This window comes from Ictidomys tridecemlineatus, chromosome X (genome assembly GCF_052094955.1).
Source record: "Ictidomys tridecemlineatus isolate mIctTri1 chromosome X, mIctTri1.hap1, whole genome shotgun sequence".
Classification (NCBI taxonomy): Eukaryota; Metazoa; Chordata; class Mammalia; order Rodentia; family Sciuridae; genus Ictidomys; species Ictidomys tridecemlineatus.
In genome coordinates, this window is record NC_135493.1 from 29740428 (window position 1) to 29756260 (window position 15833).

The 15833-nt window shown below is 39.3% G+C and overlaps 1 protein-coding gene across 2 annotated transcripts in view; it reads left to right on the forward strand.

The window, feature by feature from the left end:
- The window catches only part of Tmem255a (transmembrane protein 255A), a 59805-nt gene extending 44428 nt beyond the window's left edge, over positions 1-15377 (forward strand). For both annotated transcript variants that reach the window (XM_005319358.4, XM_005319359.4), the window contains 2 exons: positions 4803-4946; positions 13000-15377. In XM_005319358.4, coding sequence (XP_005319415.1) covers positions 4803-4946; positions 13000-13158 — 303 coding nt within the window. In that variant the 3' untranslated portion in view covers positions 13159-15377. The remainder of the gene's footprint in view (positions 1-4802; positions 4947-12999) is intronic.
- Positions 15378-15833: the final 456 nt, after the last annotated feature.

Consider the following 15833-nt stretch of genomic DNA (forward strand, 5'->3'; position numbering starts at 1 on the left):
ATGATTGAATGATAATTCCATTTATGGGTGTACCACATTTTGTTTCTTTTTATCTGTTGTTGGACATTTGGATTGTTTCTACCTTTTGGCTATTGGGAATATGCCATTATTAACATTCATATAAAAGTATTGGTTGGAATACATGTTTCCAGTTCTTTTTGGCATAAACCTAGAGCTGGAACTGCTTGATTGTACAGTAATTTTGTATTTAACTTTTAGAGGAACAGCCAAACTGTTTCCCTCAGCAGCTGTATCATTTTATATTCCTACCAACAGTGTATAAGGGTTCCAATTTCTCCACATCCTCACTGATACTTTCTTCTTAATTGTAGCCATTCTGGTGAGTGCAAAGTGGTACCTCATTGTAGATTTGATTTGCTTTTCCCTAATGGCTAATGATGTTGGGTATCTTATGTGCTTGTGGGCAATTTGAAACCTTCTTTGGAGAAACACCTATTTAAGTTATTTGCCCATCTTTTAAATTGAGCATTTGTCTTTTTGTTATTGAGTTGTAAAAGTTCTTTGCATATTGTGGATATTAGAACTCTATAGATATGTGATTCTCCCATTCTAAGGGTTCTCTTTTCATTTTATCAGTAATGTCCTTTGATGCCCAAAAGTTTTTAAATTTTATCTATTTTTGTTGTTGCTTGTGCTTTTGTTGTCATTTGTAAGAATCCATTTTAAAATCCAAGAACATGAAGAATTTCCTGTTTTCTTCTAAGAATTTTATAGCATTAGCTCTTACACGTAGATTTTTAATTTTTTATTTGTTCTTTTTAGATGTGCATAACAGTAGAGTATATTTTGACATATTATACATACAAGGAGTATAACTTATTCTAATTAGGAGCCCATTCTTGTGATTGTACATGATGTGGAGTTACACTGGTCATGTATTCATATATGAACATGAGAAAGTTCTGTCCAATTCATTTCTTAATCCCACCCCCCTTCCCTTCAGTCCCCTTTGTTTAATCCAATGAACTTCTATTCTTCCCTCTCTCCTGCCCCCTTATTGTGTTTTAGCATCCACATATCAGCAAAAACATTCAGCCTTTGGTATTTTTTTTTGATTGGATTATTCCACTTAGTTTGATAGTTTCCAGTTCCATCCATTTACCAGCAAATGCCATAATTTCATTATTCTTTATGGCTGGGTAATATTCCATTGTGTATATGTACCACATTTTCTTTATTCATTCATCTGTTGAAGGGCACCTAGGTTGGTTCCACAGTTTAGCTATTGTGAATTGAGCTGCTATAAGCATTGATGTGGCTGCATCAGTGTAGTATGCTGATTTCAAGTCCTTTGAGTATAGACCAAGGAGTGGGACAGCTGGGTCAAATGGTGGTTCCATTCCAAGTTTTCTGAGGAATCTCCATACTGCTTTCCAGAGTGGTTACACTAATTTGCAGTCCCACCAGAAATATATGAGTTACATATAGATTTTTTAAAATTTATTTTCTGTATCTGGTGTGAGGTAAGGGGTTCAATTTCATTCTCTTGCATGTGGATATCCAGTTGTCCCAGCACATTTGTTCAAGAGTCTGTTCTTTCCCTCATTTTAGGTCTTAGCCCCCTTGTCAAAAAGCAGTTAATCTCAGGTATATAGGTTCATCACCAAATTCTTAATTTCACTGTTATCTTTGACCTAGAGAGGAAAAATAAGTTTGTTGATAGTCCATCCTGATAAATGCAGTAGTAGCTCTAAACTTTCTAAAAGCATACTTGCACATTTACTTTTTTTGATCTTCATTATTACTCTCATGAGGTAAGTATTACTGTCCCCATTTAACAGTTGAGGAAATGTTCCAAGAAGGGTCAAATCACTTTCCCAGAGCTAAATAGCAGAACTGGGACTGGAGCCCAGATCTTTCAAATGCCAGAGACTTTGCACTTTCTACTCCATCCCCGCTGCCCCTAACATTTGGTTAGTCCTTTCTGGTTCTACAAGTGTTGAAACAGACATTACCTCCTTTGTTTAGTTGCTTTAATTTAAAAAAATTAAAGTGAGGTTTTTTTTCCAACTGTTGGGAGCTTCTTTAACAGTAAGGGTAGAGAGGGAGGGAAATACCAAGTACCTATCAAATGTCAAACCTACAAACTCTGTCAAGGACCAGTATGGACAATGAAAGGTGAAATTAAATATCAGGGGAGACAATACTTGATCCACAGCATGAGCATGTATGTAAGATGGGGCTACCAAGGAGGGACTATAACTTAAATCACTTTATTAAAACAAGAGCATGAGGTACAAAGTCCTAGAACACTAATCAGGTGAGCCTAAGTAAAATCCTTGGCCCAGGTCCCAATGTCATTAGTGACTGTGTCTCCTCCCTGACTAGAGTGCCCTGGGGTCTCCAAGGAGGGCCAGAGGTGCTGGATGATGGAAGTCATTTCCAGGGAGTGAGGACAGAAGCCAAAGTCTGTGAGCTGGCAGCCTTCAATAGAAGCTGCTAGGAGCCACCATTTCCAGAATTGTGGGATCCTGAAAAGAAAAAGGATGTCTTCATTCCCTGACCAGAGGTCCTTGGTGAAAAGGATCACAAACAAATGTTTGATGAAGTATAAGTTGACTAAATATCTGCAGACTTAAGATGAATCTTTAAAAAGTGAATATATATTGCCATTTTTCTCCTAACTGAGGTCTCTGGTTTGGAGTAAACTAAAGATGAATAAAAGTAGCAGTCTTTCCAAAGTCCACAATCATTGTCTCAGAATTGACTCAGTTTTGTCTAGGCAAGATTGCTTTCACCATTCCCTGTGCTACCTAGTAACCTTTTGTTTTACTGGAGCTCAAAATGGGGGTCTCACAACTTAAGCCCAAGAATTTTAACAAATACGCACACACTCACAGAGGTTCTTATGTGCACACAAATAGAGACAGAGCCTAAATCTGCTGTAAAATCAGAATTACTGATTTAAAATATAGCCAAACTATTATTTTGGACCATCTCTTTTGCCTCATACCTGTCCAATTCTTCATGTTCCCCTTCGCTTCACTCCCTCTTCTTTCTCTCTTGTTACCCTGTCCATTTTCTCTGCATCTTCTATCCCTGACTCTTTTCTCTAAAGTGGCTTTCCAATGCTTGTTCCATTTTCCTTTTGTATTTCTCTCTCTGTAAGTGTCCTTTCAAATATGGTCTTGACCCTTAGCCTCACTGAACACAAAAATACTTTTATAGATATAGCTGATGTTGCGGGATTGTTTTTCCATAGTTGGGCTTAGTTTATTTGGATAAAAGAGCTGGTTTCATTCTGTAAGAGATAGGATGTTTATAACAGACAGAAGATCAAGGGAACATGATTTCTGGTACTTCCCCATGGGTAGAATTTTCTTCTTAGAATTCTGGTGGAGAGGTAAGGGCATTTCTAAGGGCTCTTTCTGTAAAAAGCAAGCCAACCCTTGGAATGGTCAAGATCACACACACTAAAGAGTCTGACAAACATTTCTCAGGTTGTCTGTGAGCTGCATTGTAATGACTGAGGTTTGCAGCTCTTCAGACCTCCTAGAGATGTAAACAGTAACTCACTGCGAGGAAGAGAGCAGTAGAGCTGTGTTGAAACTTGCTGTAAGGGAGTTTCCCCTGCCAACACCCTCACAGTTGCCTGTGCCACTGCCAAAGCCTACCCACATATTTTCACTACTTGAGTGGAAGCTTCTGCTTTCTGCTAAAGTGTTGTAGACATATTCCAGAAAGAAGACATGTTGATCTTTTGAGATAGCTCTCGATTATCCACATGAATGGAGAAGGAGTCAATGGTGGAGAAAAGAGAAAAATCATTTACCCCACATCTTGACCCATGTGGTACAAAGCACAGATGTACCTGGGAACTAATGAGCAGTAGTAACTTCCTTTAGAGATTCTGTGGCCCTATTAAGAGCAGGGACTCTATCCTAGACATCCTTAATTTAAACCCTTGAAGGCTTGAAGTGCTACATATACCATCAGCTTGTAAAAATGATAAATTTTTTTTCTGTGCTGTTTTGTTTGCCCAAAAAAAGGATCAATATACTCTGCTTGAACTTTCATAGATTCTGTGCACTGCTAGCCATGCAGGGCTGAAGAGAAATTAATATCCTTCATGTCTACAGGAGAGCTCCTTAGTAAGGTTGGAATTTACAAGAATCTTTGCAACTTATACAAGCTCTTTATGATTGAATGCATTCTGTCATACCAAGAACAGTAGCCTGTTCAGTCTTGTCCATTTGACATTTAGCATTTTGAGTCTTTTTTCTTTTTTAGTCCTTGTTTTTAAAAATGACATAAATAATTTCAATATTTATATAGGCATGAAAATTTCAAAAAAGTTGCAGGAAGGGTTGGGGATGTAGCTCAGCAGTAGAGTGCTTATCTAGCATGTGGGAGGCCCTGAGTTTGATACCCAGCACTGCAAAAAAAATGTTTTGGGGAAAATGACACAGTGCATATTAATTGTAAAAACATTGGCATTGGTGGAAAGTTAAGAGCCCCTATTCTCCTAAAATTAGTCCCCTCCCCAGAGAGTCAATGGTTTGTTGTGAAGCTTTCCAGGTTTCTTTGCATTAATAAATATGCATACATATACAACTGTTTCAACCTTTTTAAACACAAACTGGAATAATTCTATATTAATGTATCATAGTGGCATTAAAAATCAACAATACGCTTTGGAAATTTTTCTGTGACACTAAATATAGGTCTCATTGTCTATCAAGAGCTACATGGTATTCCATGGTACAGATGTATCACAGTTTATTTAACAATTTTCCTAGTGATGAACATTTATGTTGTTTCTAATTTGTGTTTTTCTACAGAATCCTACTCTCCCGGCACTGAACTGTTCTGTTGAAAATGCCCATCCGACTGTTTCTTACTATGCTCGTCCCCAGGTGGCATCATACAATACCTACTACCATAGCCCTCCCCACCTGCCACCTTATTCTGCTTATGACTTTCAGGTATGTTTGGAGAGAAAAATAACTCTCTGTTTCCCTTGTTCTTGCTAAGGCTATCTTGTTCTTTCCCTCAATTCATTTATAGAACCTTCCCATTGTCTTCATAACATATACAAGGTAGCCAGGCTCTCTATCCTTATTGTCTTTAGCATCCTATGGGTACCAATGACTAGGATAAGGACTAGTGGGCAGGAAATGAGAGATGGCAGAGATGAGAGGGTGGAAGTAGCACAAGATGGGAAGAAACAGAGATGGAAGAAAAAGGAAGAGAAAGAGGATAGGACCAAGGTGTCCCAAATTGTCTTGAACTATACCAACAAGAAGATAAATTGGCTGGAAAATGGCAGCTCATTAGTACATTATCAAGGACCCCTATACAACAGTGGCTTTTTTTCCATTCATTTGCCATGGGAAAAGGCCTATCCCTGCTCCTTAGCACAAGGGCCCTCTGAGACACACAAGCATTTGAATCAAACCTGCAATGAGGAAGTCCCTTTTTCTTCAGACTTCCTAAGACAACATAGAGAAAATATTTTTATAACACCCCTCCCCTTTACTGCTGTATTATCACATAGGTCAGAAATAGTGTACTAAATTTGCACTTTCCCTTTTTCCTTTTGAGTGAGACTAAGTGCAGAAAAACAACCCCAAAAGGCACTTAATTAAAAGGGATTAATTGTGTGCAGAGCACTGAACTGGGCATTTTATGGAAACAAATGAAGGGGTCCTTTAGACATGTCCAGTGACTGTGTTAGTCAGCTTTCCTTCACTATGACAAAATAGCTGAGGTAAACAACATAAGAGGAGAAAAGGTTTCTTTTGACTCACAATTTCAGAGGTTACAATCCATAGCCATTTGGCCCTGTTGCTTTGGGCCTCTGGCAGCACCAAACATCATGGCAAGATTGTGTGATGAAAGAGGCCTATTCATCTCATGGTGACCAAGAAGCAAATAGAGAGACAGGAAGGGGCCAGGGTCCCACAACTGTCCCAGTTACCTAACTTCCTTCCACTAGGCCCCATCTCCTAAGGTTTCTACCACATCCCAGGAGCACCACAGGCTGGGAACCCAGTCTTCAATACACGGGCTTTGGGAGACCCTTCCAAATCAGAGCAGAAATTATAAGCTTTCAACCATAGAAAAGTGGGATTACACTAAAATCTGGTTAATTCAAAATTCAAGGACCATAGGAAAAACCTTTTAAGGGAAAGAAATAATGAATTTGCTTTCTGTTGAGTAAGAGCCCATGAATGCTCCATGGTGACATAAAAACATGATTGTTTGGGGGGTACTTCCAGTTAATGAGCCAGTTTGGCAATACAAAGCCCTTGGGCAACCTAATTTCAGGTTCAGTTGAACAAAATAATTAAAACTTAAAGAACCTATTCAGTAGAATAAAGTATGATTGCATTTGATTTAGACACTGTTTGGAGAGGTCTGAGGCCTTATAATGCAATAATAATATATATAAGTATGAACATGGACTTGTTCACTCCTATAAAAGATAGTATTAGTACAAGAAGGTATCCATTAAAGCTTAGAAAAATTATGTTAGAATTTGTTTTAAAGCCTACTATATACTGAGATAGAAACCTCAGGTAGCTTGTTATCCAAATATAGGCTGGAAAATGCAAATATGCTCAAGAAGGAACAGATAAGTTCAGTACTGACAGATGCAGGAAGTTATCCTTTAAAAAAACTCAGGCATGTTAGGCTAACACAAGGAGGATCACCATTCTCTTGGGGTCCCTATAATGAAACCATTTGGGGATTGGGGGCCACTTTCATTTTATATCAAAGTAAATTACATTGATTTTTAGGGATTTACACTTTATAATGAGCCCCTTAAGTAGGGACAGTAATATCTCTAGTGATGGTTCTCAGAAGCTCCAAGATAGGAAAAACCTCTTTGGGGTATAGAACCATGACTCCATCAGTCATTTGTCACTCAAACCCTATCCCAGGAATGAAAATGAGATTGACAGTGTCAACAATAACTTCGGCATTGGGTTGCAGTTCAATCAACACTTACTCTATGTTCCCATGTGCCAGGAACCATGCTAGGAGCTGTGGATATGATGGTTGAATAACAGTCCCTGCATTAAGAGATCTGTCTAGCGACTTGGGAGTGGGGATAGCAGTGGTGCCTAAAAAATATAAACTATTACTCAAAATGCTATAGAAACAGGGTACCTAATCCAGAGAAGGGATCCAGATTTAGCCACCTAGTACAAACCTACACTCTGGGTTTATAACAGGAACTAAAGGGACTGTAGAAACCTCTACTTTTTAAAAAGCATTTATTTTTTAATTGTAGGTAGACACAATACCTTTATTTTATTTATTTATATGTGGTGCTGAGGATCAAACCCAGTGACTCACACATGCTAGGCAAGCACTCTACTGCTGAGCCACAACCCTAGCCTGAAGCCTCTACTTTTTAATAACAGCTACTATTCTTTGAGCATTTACTATGTTCCAAGCATTATACTTAAGAATTTAATATATGTCATCATGCAGTCATTTATGATCCCAGAAAGGGTCTCTTGACTCTTCCTTATTAAATCATTAAATTGGTCTCCCCTGAAAAGGGGTTCCCTTCCTTCATGCATTCGCCAACTTCCAATTCTTGCCCTAAGCTCAAGCTATCTTTTGTATTTTCTCTTTGGAGACTTTATAGTTATATGGTGTTGGTCTTGAGGGGGATTTGTTGTTGTTGATGGACCTTTATTTTATTTATTGAGAATCGAACCCAGCACCTCACTGAGAATCGAACCCAGCACCTCACACATGCTAGGCAAGCACTCTACCACTGAGCTACAACCTCAGCTCTATTTGTTCTTTTTAGATACACATGACAATCAAGTGTATTTTGACATATTATACTTACATGGAATATAACTTATTCTAATTAGGACCATTCTTGCAATCGTACATGATGTGGAGTTTCGCTGGTTGTGTATTCATATATGAACATAGGAAAGTTATGTCCTATTCATTTTACTGCCTTTTCTATCCCCATCCCCCAAGGGATGTTTTTTAGAGTATTAGAGTTATAGTAGTTGTGTTCTGCTCAACAAAGTCATGTATGCATGGAATTCAGTTTCAGTTCATGTCCCTCCTCTTCCCTCCTCTCCTCCCTCCCAGCATTCTCTTTCCTCCACTCTACTGATCTTCTTTTTGATCATTTATTTATTTTTGATTGGTTCTATTTATACATAAAGATGAAATCCCCTATGGTATATTTATACATGTATATAGTGTTCTTAAAATACATTCTGCATTTCCTCCAAGGGAAATGCTTTTAAGTAATTTATCTCCCTTTTAGAACTTAGTATTTGATTAGAACTTTCTTTTGTTCATCAAGGTCCATTATATTATAAGTTCATGGGAGGAAAGGCCAGCTTTTATCCAAGAAAGCCAACATGCCAGGGAACATCTGCTTATGTTCTCAAATTAATAAAAAGCAGTCAGCAAACACACCCCAGCTCTGATGAAAAAACCACCAGAAACACAAACTTGCCCTCAAAAGTCCAGAGCTCCCCCATGCTCTTCTCTGAAAAATGACCAAACATCTTACCATAAAATTGATCTTCCTCAATTTTATTCTGAATGACTTCCCCATTTTTGTAATTTCCAAATAGAACTATTTCTATGACTTTGGGTTTGATGATTTCTATTTCCTTTTTACTCTGAGGCCAGTAGGAGGATGAGGAAAGTCATGCCCTTATTGCATAGCTGTCCAGTTAGGGAGCTTGGGAAACATTTCTTGTGGTCAGACCTGAGCAAAGACTTGGTTTTGATCAGCTGACCCTGAAGCAGTTTCAAGTACTGAGTATGGAGAAATGGAACTTTTCCATTTCCATTTCCATTGTACTCCACAGTGTCCTTGCTTCTCATGAACTCCCCTTACTTCAAAGCAAGAAGGACATAAGCTGAGACTACTTTTACCTCCCTGCTCATTCCCTGGCACTCATTTCCCCACTAGTAGTCCAATGTATGTATAGTGTATTAAGCATCAGTTTCTATTTCCTCTGGGAAATTAAACCCAGTGTGACTTTATATAAACCCCTGCAAGTTCTCAGTCATACTTTCCAGTCTGGCATACTGGACCAGTTCCCTGACATTAACCATGGACTAGTCCCTTCCATTTGATGAGTTGGCAAGTTGAAGCTTAAAAGCTAGCCTATGCAGAATGCAAGAGCCTCTATTTAAGCTCTTTATTAAGCACATGCAGGTACATTATGTTTCACCTAAACGACTCAAAATGACTCATTATAAATTGGGCCCATTTAATAAAAGGATTGCTTTAATCCTGGGGGAGGCAGTTTATGGCACAGGTTGCTGAGTGCCTCAGAAGGCTGTTGATGCTGTCACTCACCTTTTTCATTTTTCCCCTCCCTGCCAAGATTTTCCTTTCTTCTTCTCCTTTTCCCTTGCTCCTCTCCTCCCTTTACTTCACCTTCCTTTCATCCACCCTTCTCTCTATCTTCCCAGCTTTGCTTTCTGGGGCAAAACAGAGAGTGGATGTAAAGAACTAACGAATCCTGGATTTTATCCTTGGGGCAACTTCCCTTGCTAGTGATTGTCACCGGCCAGCTCCAGGGCTCTTTTTGGAGTCACAGCTCTATTATGCTCCTAAAGAGAGACACATGCCTTGACAGAAATGTACATTGATCCTGAAAAACATGGGCCAGCCATCGAGCAGAGAGGAGGCAGGCTATGGTGGAAGAGGTGGGAGAGGAGAGCCATGCATGTCCCTGAAGGGGACACTCTCTTAGCACCATCAGCCTATAGGTCATCCAGGCTTCCAAAAAGTGACTGAGAAAGCTAGAGGTGACTTTGGCCCAGTAGTGAGCTACTTAGATGCTCCTCATGTTCCATGGTGTGTGAGGATTCAAAGCTCTAATGTCAGACTCTCAGGCAGGAACCAAAACGCCAGGCCAGCTCCCTAGCTACAACAAAGCCAGCTCTTTCCCAAGGTGCCTGCCTGTTGCTAGGAAACTACTCACTGGTACTGTGCCCCCACCCCCCGAACCCCAAGGGTGTGTGGACCATAGCCAGTTAGCTCTCTAGCTTTGCCAGAAACCCTTCAATTTTATCCTTAAGACTCCCAATTTTATCTTCAAAGGGAAGTGAGAATCACCTCCCCTGGTTTCTCCCATAATACTTCCCAACCATGAAACTGAGAAGTGAAAACCCAAGGGCCATTGTTCCACCCCCCTTTTATTATCAACATGTACAATTGCCACCCATGGCAGCTGCTGCCCACAGAAGCCTTTTAATACCTCTCAGAACAGAACTCTCTTTAGCTGTACTGCAGGAAACTTGCTCCTCCCTTCTGTGGTTGGGAACACCTAAAACTGGCCTGTTGCCTTTCCCCATCCCTCTAAAGGGATTTAGAAGGGCAGAGTGCCACATGCCTGGACACAGAGTTTCTTGGCCCCTAGGGGCAGTTTTCCTCTCTGGTTAGGAGGAGAGAGTTCTTAACTGAGGAAAGAAAGAGAAAGGAAGAATGTGATGGAATGCAGAGTGGAAAATTAGGAAATCACTATATAGTCATGTGCTCCATAATGTTTTCGTCAATGACAGAATGCACATACAGCAGTGGTCTCATAAAATTATATCACCTAGTAACATTATAGCCATCTTAGTTTGTACAAATAGACTCTGTGTTTGCACAGTGATGAAATTGCCTAATGATGCATTTCTCTGAACATACTCCTGATGCTGAGTGACACATCCCTGTACTGAGGTTTTAACAAAGGGTATTTTAGGAGGAGGGAGGAGAAAGACTGAGTTTTTAGGAAGGAATTTGGCTTATCATGAATCCAGTGCCTCAAACTGTTCTGCCTTTAAAGGCTCTCCAGGTTCGGTGACTCTTTCATTCCTTTACTCAGTGAAATTATGGATGGTATAGAGGAGGACAAGGAGGATGGCAGCTGCAGTCTCTTCTCAGTCCTATTATCATTACCCATTATGTAGTAAAGGACAGATATTTCAGATCTTAACCAAGACCCAGAAACCTGAATACCTCATTCCCAAGAATGCAGAGGTTAGGACTGGGTATACAGAGAATAAGACAGCTGGTCAGAGGCTCCAGACACCTCATATCAAGGTGGACCTTAGATTGCTATAGGCCTGGAAAATTGACATGATCCACTCAAACTCTGGTTAGCAGCATAAAGTCACAGTGACTGCTTCACACCCTCTCCCAATAGCATTTAAACTCTTCAGAAAATTTGGTATAAGTACCTTTTAAAAATATGTACAAGCCATGCCGGGCACAGTGGCGCATGCTTGTAATCCCAGTGGCTGGGGAGGCTGAGGCAGGAGGATCTTGAGTTCAAAGCCAACCTCAGCAATTTAGAGAGGTGCTAAGCAACTCAGTGAGACCTTTCCTCTAAATAAAATATAAAATAGGACTAGAGATATGACTCAGTGATCAAGTGCCCCTGAGTTTAATTCCTAGTACCCCCACAAAAAAATATGTACCAGCCAGGTGCAGTAGCACACACCCATAAACCCAGTGGCTGGGGAGGCTGAGGCAGGAGGATCACAGGTTTGAAGCCACTCTCAGCAAATTAGTGAGGTTGTATGCAACCTAGCAAGACCCTGTCTGAAAATATAATATAACTCAAAATAAAAATAAAATAAAAAGGGCTGGGGATGTGGCTCAGTGTTGAAGTGCCCCTAGGTTCAATCCCTTGTACCAAAACAAAACATACACACACACACACACACACACACACACACACACACAAATGCACACATAAATATCAAAGATTATATATATCAATGTCTATATATCTATAGATACATATAGATATCAATATATAGATAGATAAATATAGATATAGATATATATCCTAAAGCTAATTCAGAACAGAATATTTGCAGTTCTTCCATTCTGTTTGTCAATTTATGTTTGCTCTTCCTGAGAGCCCAAAACTGTTTTTCCTGCCTCTCACCATCCCCATAGTTCCCTCCAGTCTTCAGACCTCACTCCAGTCTTGTTCTACCACTGGAACAAGAAAACACTACCCCCAAGCTGTGACAGTATTCTTTGAAAATAGATTTTATTTTTAAAAAGCATTCCAAGCTCATCTTCTATACATGTGAAGATATATTCACTCATTCAGGACTTATTGAATGCCTACTACTTAGCAAGCACTGTTCTGAACTCTGGAGGATATGGCACTGAGCAAAACAAGTCAACTCTCCCTGAGCACAAAGAGCATTAGGATTAAGCATTGACATGGGCCAGGGAAAGAGAGGGGAAATGACTCTTAACCTGCCAGTTCACTGGATATTTTTAGAATTTGGATCTGCTCCTTTCCCAAAGATAGACAACACAAAGTAAAATTGAATCCTTGGTCTCTACAACCTAAAATACTGCTCCTTCTTCTTACCATTGGTATTCTCACCACCATGCCTGTGTTACTCTTTGCTTTCCAACCTACTCTAAACCTGGGGGGTGATGCAGTGGTAGTTCAGATGGAATAGAAAATGATGGACTTGGAGTTGGAAGATTTCAGAGCCAAGAAAGCCATTTAATTTCTCTGGCTTTGTTTTAGTTTGTTTGTTTTTGTCTATGAGATGGGCTCCTGACCACTGTACTACTTCTCTACAATAGATTTGTGGAGTGAAAACTTTCCCAGGGACTAATAACTTCACCTCATTAAACCTTCTTAAGGCCCAAAACACCTTTTTTAAGACTAGTTGAGATGTAGTTGCATAGCTCAAGGGAGACAATAAGTCTGACGGCCTGGGTTTTAGATGCAATAAAGGGAGAGGTGTATTCAGAGACAACACATTGGAAGCAACAGGATCCAGTGGATGACTAGATGCACGGTTCAAGGGCAAGGAGCAGAGGATCACATGAGGCTTGCAGCCTGAATGAGTAAGAGAACATGGGACCACCTGTTTCACATCCCTCATCAACTTTGTAAGGTTTAGAAGCTCTTTGAAATAAATCTGCATATTCATTTTTATGTAGTAATGATTATTCATGGAATTCACTGTCTAAGCTGATGTTTTCTTTTTATTACACAGCATTCCAGTGTCTTTCCATCCTCCCCTCCCTCTGGACTCTCTGATGAGCCCCAGTCTGCTTCTCCCTCGCCCAGCTACATGTGGTCCTCGAGTGCACCACCCCGTTACTCTCCACCCTACTATCCACCTTTTGAAAAGCCACCACCTTACAGTCCCTAAAGATGAATGCCTGCTGGCTATTGAGATTTTTGTGGCTTTTGTATTTCTGCTTTAGTGGAAGTGTGTAGGGTACAAAATTTTAAGTGTGACTCTTATGCATAAAGTTTTGCAATGGCCTGCCAGGCTAGGGAGAGATAGGGATAAAGCTTATTTGTTATCAGTGCGGAGCAGGGATGGCTAAGCTGAACCCAGCACTCCCAAGAAGGGCAGCTCACACTTTTAAGTGAGGCTGGGAACCAACCCAGCAAGAAGCTTGTCATGTTTGGACCTGCATTACCCTATGCTCCACCTCTGTATTCAGCAAAAGCATGGTTGCCATCTGTTTCACTTTATGTAGAGGAGTGTTGTCCTCAGGCTCTTGGCAGATTGCCACCCTAGCACCCTGGTTGAAGCGCCCAGCTTATAGGCCCTATCTTTCCCTACTACTAATGTCAGTCCTTAAGGAAATTTCCCAGCTGATGGAGCTACACAGTAGTTCCAATACAGAGAGTTCTGGCTAAGATTTTGTTTGCTCATTTGGATGTTGAAAAAAGCTGCCCATATCTCACTCCTTTCTTCTCTGTATTGTAAAAGTGGCTGTTGAGATCATTTAGCTCAGCTTTTGTTATTGGTACCTCCTAAAGGGAAAAGTGCAATATTCCCTCTTCTCGAGTAGTGGGAGACAGGATTGATCTGGAAGCACTGAAATACAGAGCAACATGTAAGCTGTTCTAAGTAGATCTCAGTAATACATCTGATAATTTAGGAGACTGTGGTTTTACTACATGTTGCATCATTGCAAAATGCATTTGCTACAGGAGATACAAATCTTACAGTTGAAATTCAGAGTTTAAAAATGCTAGATTAGGTTGGGTTGTAATGTGAATTGTTACTAATCTTTGTGACTATTTAATCTTCAAATATTGTGCTTCAACCCCAGCAAACCGCACGTATCCTGCACCCCACCCTAAAAGAATCATCTGTATTTTAATGCCACTGCTCTTATTGGTCCTTTTTCTGTTGAGACCAATCATGACAGCATTCAATTCAAGATTATGAGTGTTACAATGCCGCTTTAAGTCTGCAAAACCTCAAATGTAGCCAACTTGACAAATTCTTAAGTGTTATGGTAGATTTAAAATCCATCTGGCACATTGTGGTATTTGTACAGTTCTTTTAATTATACATAGCTTTAAACCATCAATCTGATGAGTTTAAGACACTTTGGCATCCATGCCTTCACTTCAGAATGAACACTTTCATTGGGATCTTGTGTTAACCTGAGAATTGATTGGTTTAAAGACAGATTGTTAATCCTACACTTGTATAATGTAAAAATACAGGGCTACAGGAGGGTACCTAATTAGACAGTTCTGCAAACATGGAACATATACTGGAAAATTTTCCAGCCAATTTTGCTACCTCCTGACTTGATGGATTAGAGGTAGCAGACAAATGCTGGTGCTCCCATCTACCTTGTAGACACCTGATCATTAAGAATCATCAAGGCACAACTAGTGCACTCATTGTTCACAGTAATGTTTGCAAAATATCATTTAATTTTTAGCATCATGAATGTCTTATCCAGATTTCAAATCTAAAAATCTATAATCCTATGCGTTATACAAAATCTCTATTATTTTTTACAGTTCTGAGCAGATTAAAATTCTATTGGATTTCAAAAAGGGACTAATAACCAATTGACTTACTATATAAATGTCAACTTGTAATACTCAAAATGAATTTTTTGCCATTTACACTTTACCTTTTGCTTTAGTGAACGTGTATATTTTTAAAGGCACCATTACACAGTATATCCTACATTTCTTAAAGTGTTGAGATTCTATGACTCATTTCTATGTATTTTTCTTACTTTACAAAATAACTTGAAACAGTATAGATTTTGTAACACTTAATTTCAGCAGCTTCTTTTTTATTACATTGAATTATATAAAGTGCATGTTACCTTAGAAAAATATTTGCTGCTTTACTCTTTTGCAAAACATTTGCTGTAATGAAGGAATTTGTATTTCCAATATGTATCTTGACTGCATTTTGTAATATTTACCGCTTTATTCCTAATTCTGCTTTAGAGTATTGAACGGGGCATGAAACATTAAATATTAATCCAGAACCTGTATACACTGGATGTTGCTTAAAATCTGTATCACTGCCATGTTGAAAACCCAGACTGCTTTTGTGATGATTCAAATTAATAAAACTATCCTCCTCCTTATCCATTTACAGGTGTCCTTATGGTATCTATAAAAAGTTTAGCAAATGCTCTAAAGTAACTAACTCATTTGGACTATTATGGTTCAAGAAACAATGAAACATGATTAACCAATATATAAAATCTAATGGGGGTAAGTGTGGTGACGCACGCCTGAAATCTCAGCAACTTTGGAGACTGAGGCCCTAAGCAACTTAAGTGAGACCCTGTCTCAAAATAAAAAAATTCAAAAAAAAAATGGGCTGGGGATGTGACTCAGTGGTTAGGCCCCTCTGGGTTCAATCCCTGGTACCAAAAAATAATAATAATAAATAATAATAAAATAAAAAACTAATGTAATATTTTGCCATGCGGTCATCAGAAACACAGCTCCAGTTCCCTGCTACAAAAATTGAAAAACAGTAGAATATAAACTCCTATATAATTTCTTAAATATACTCTTAATAAGAAACACACTCAGAAG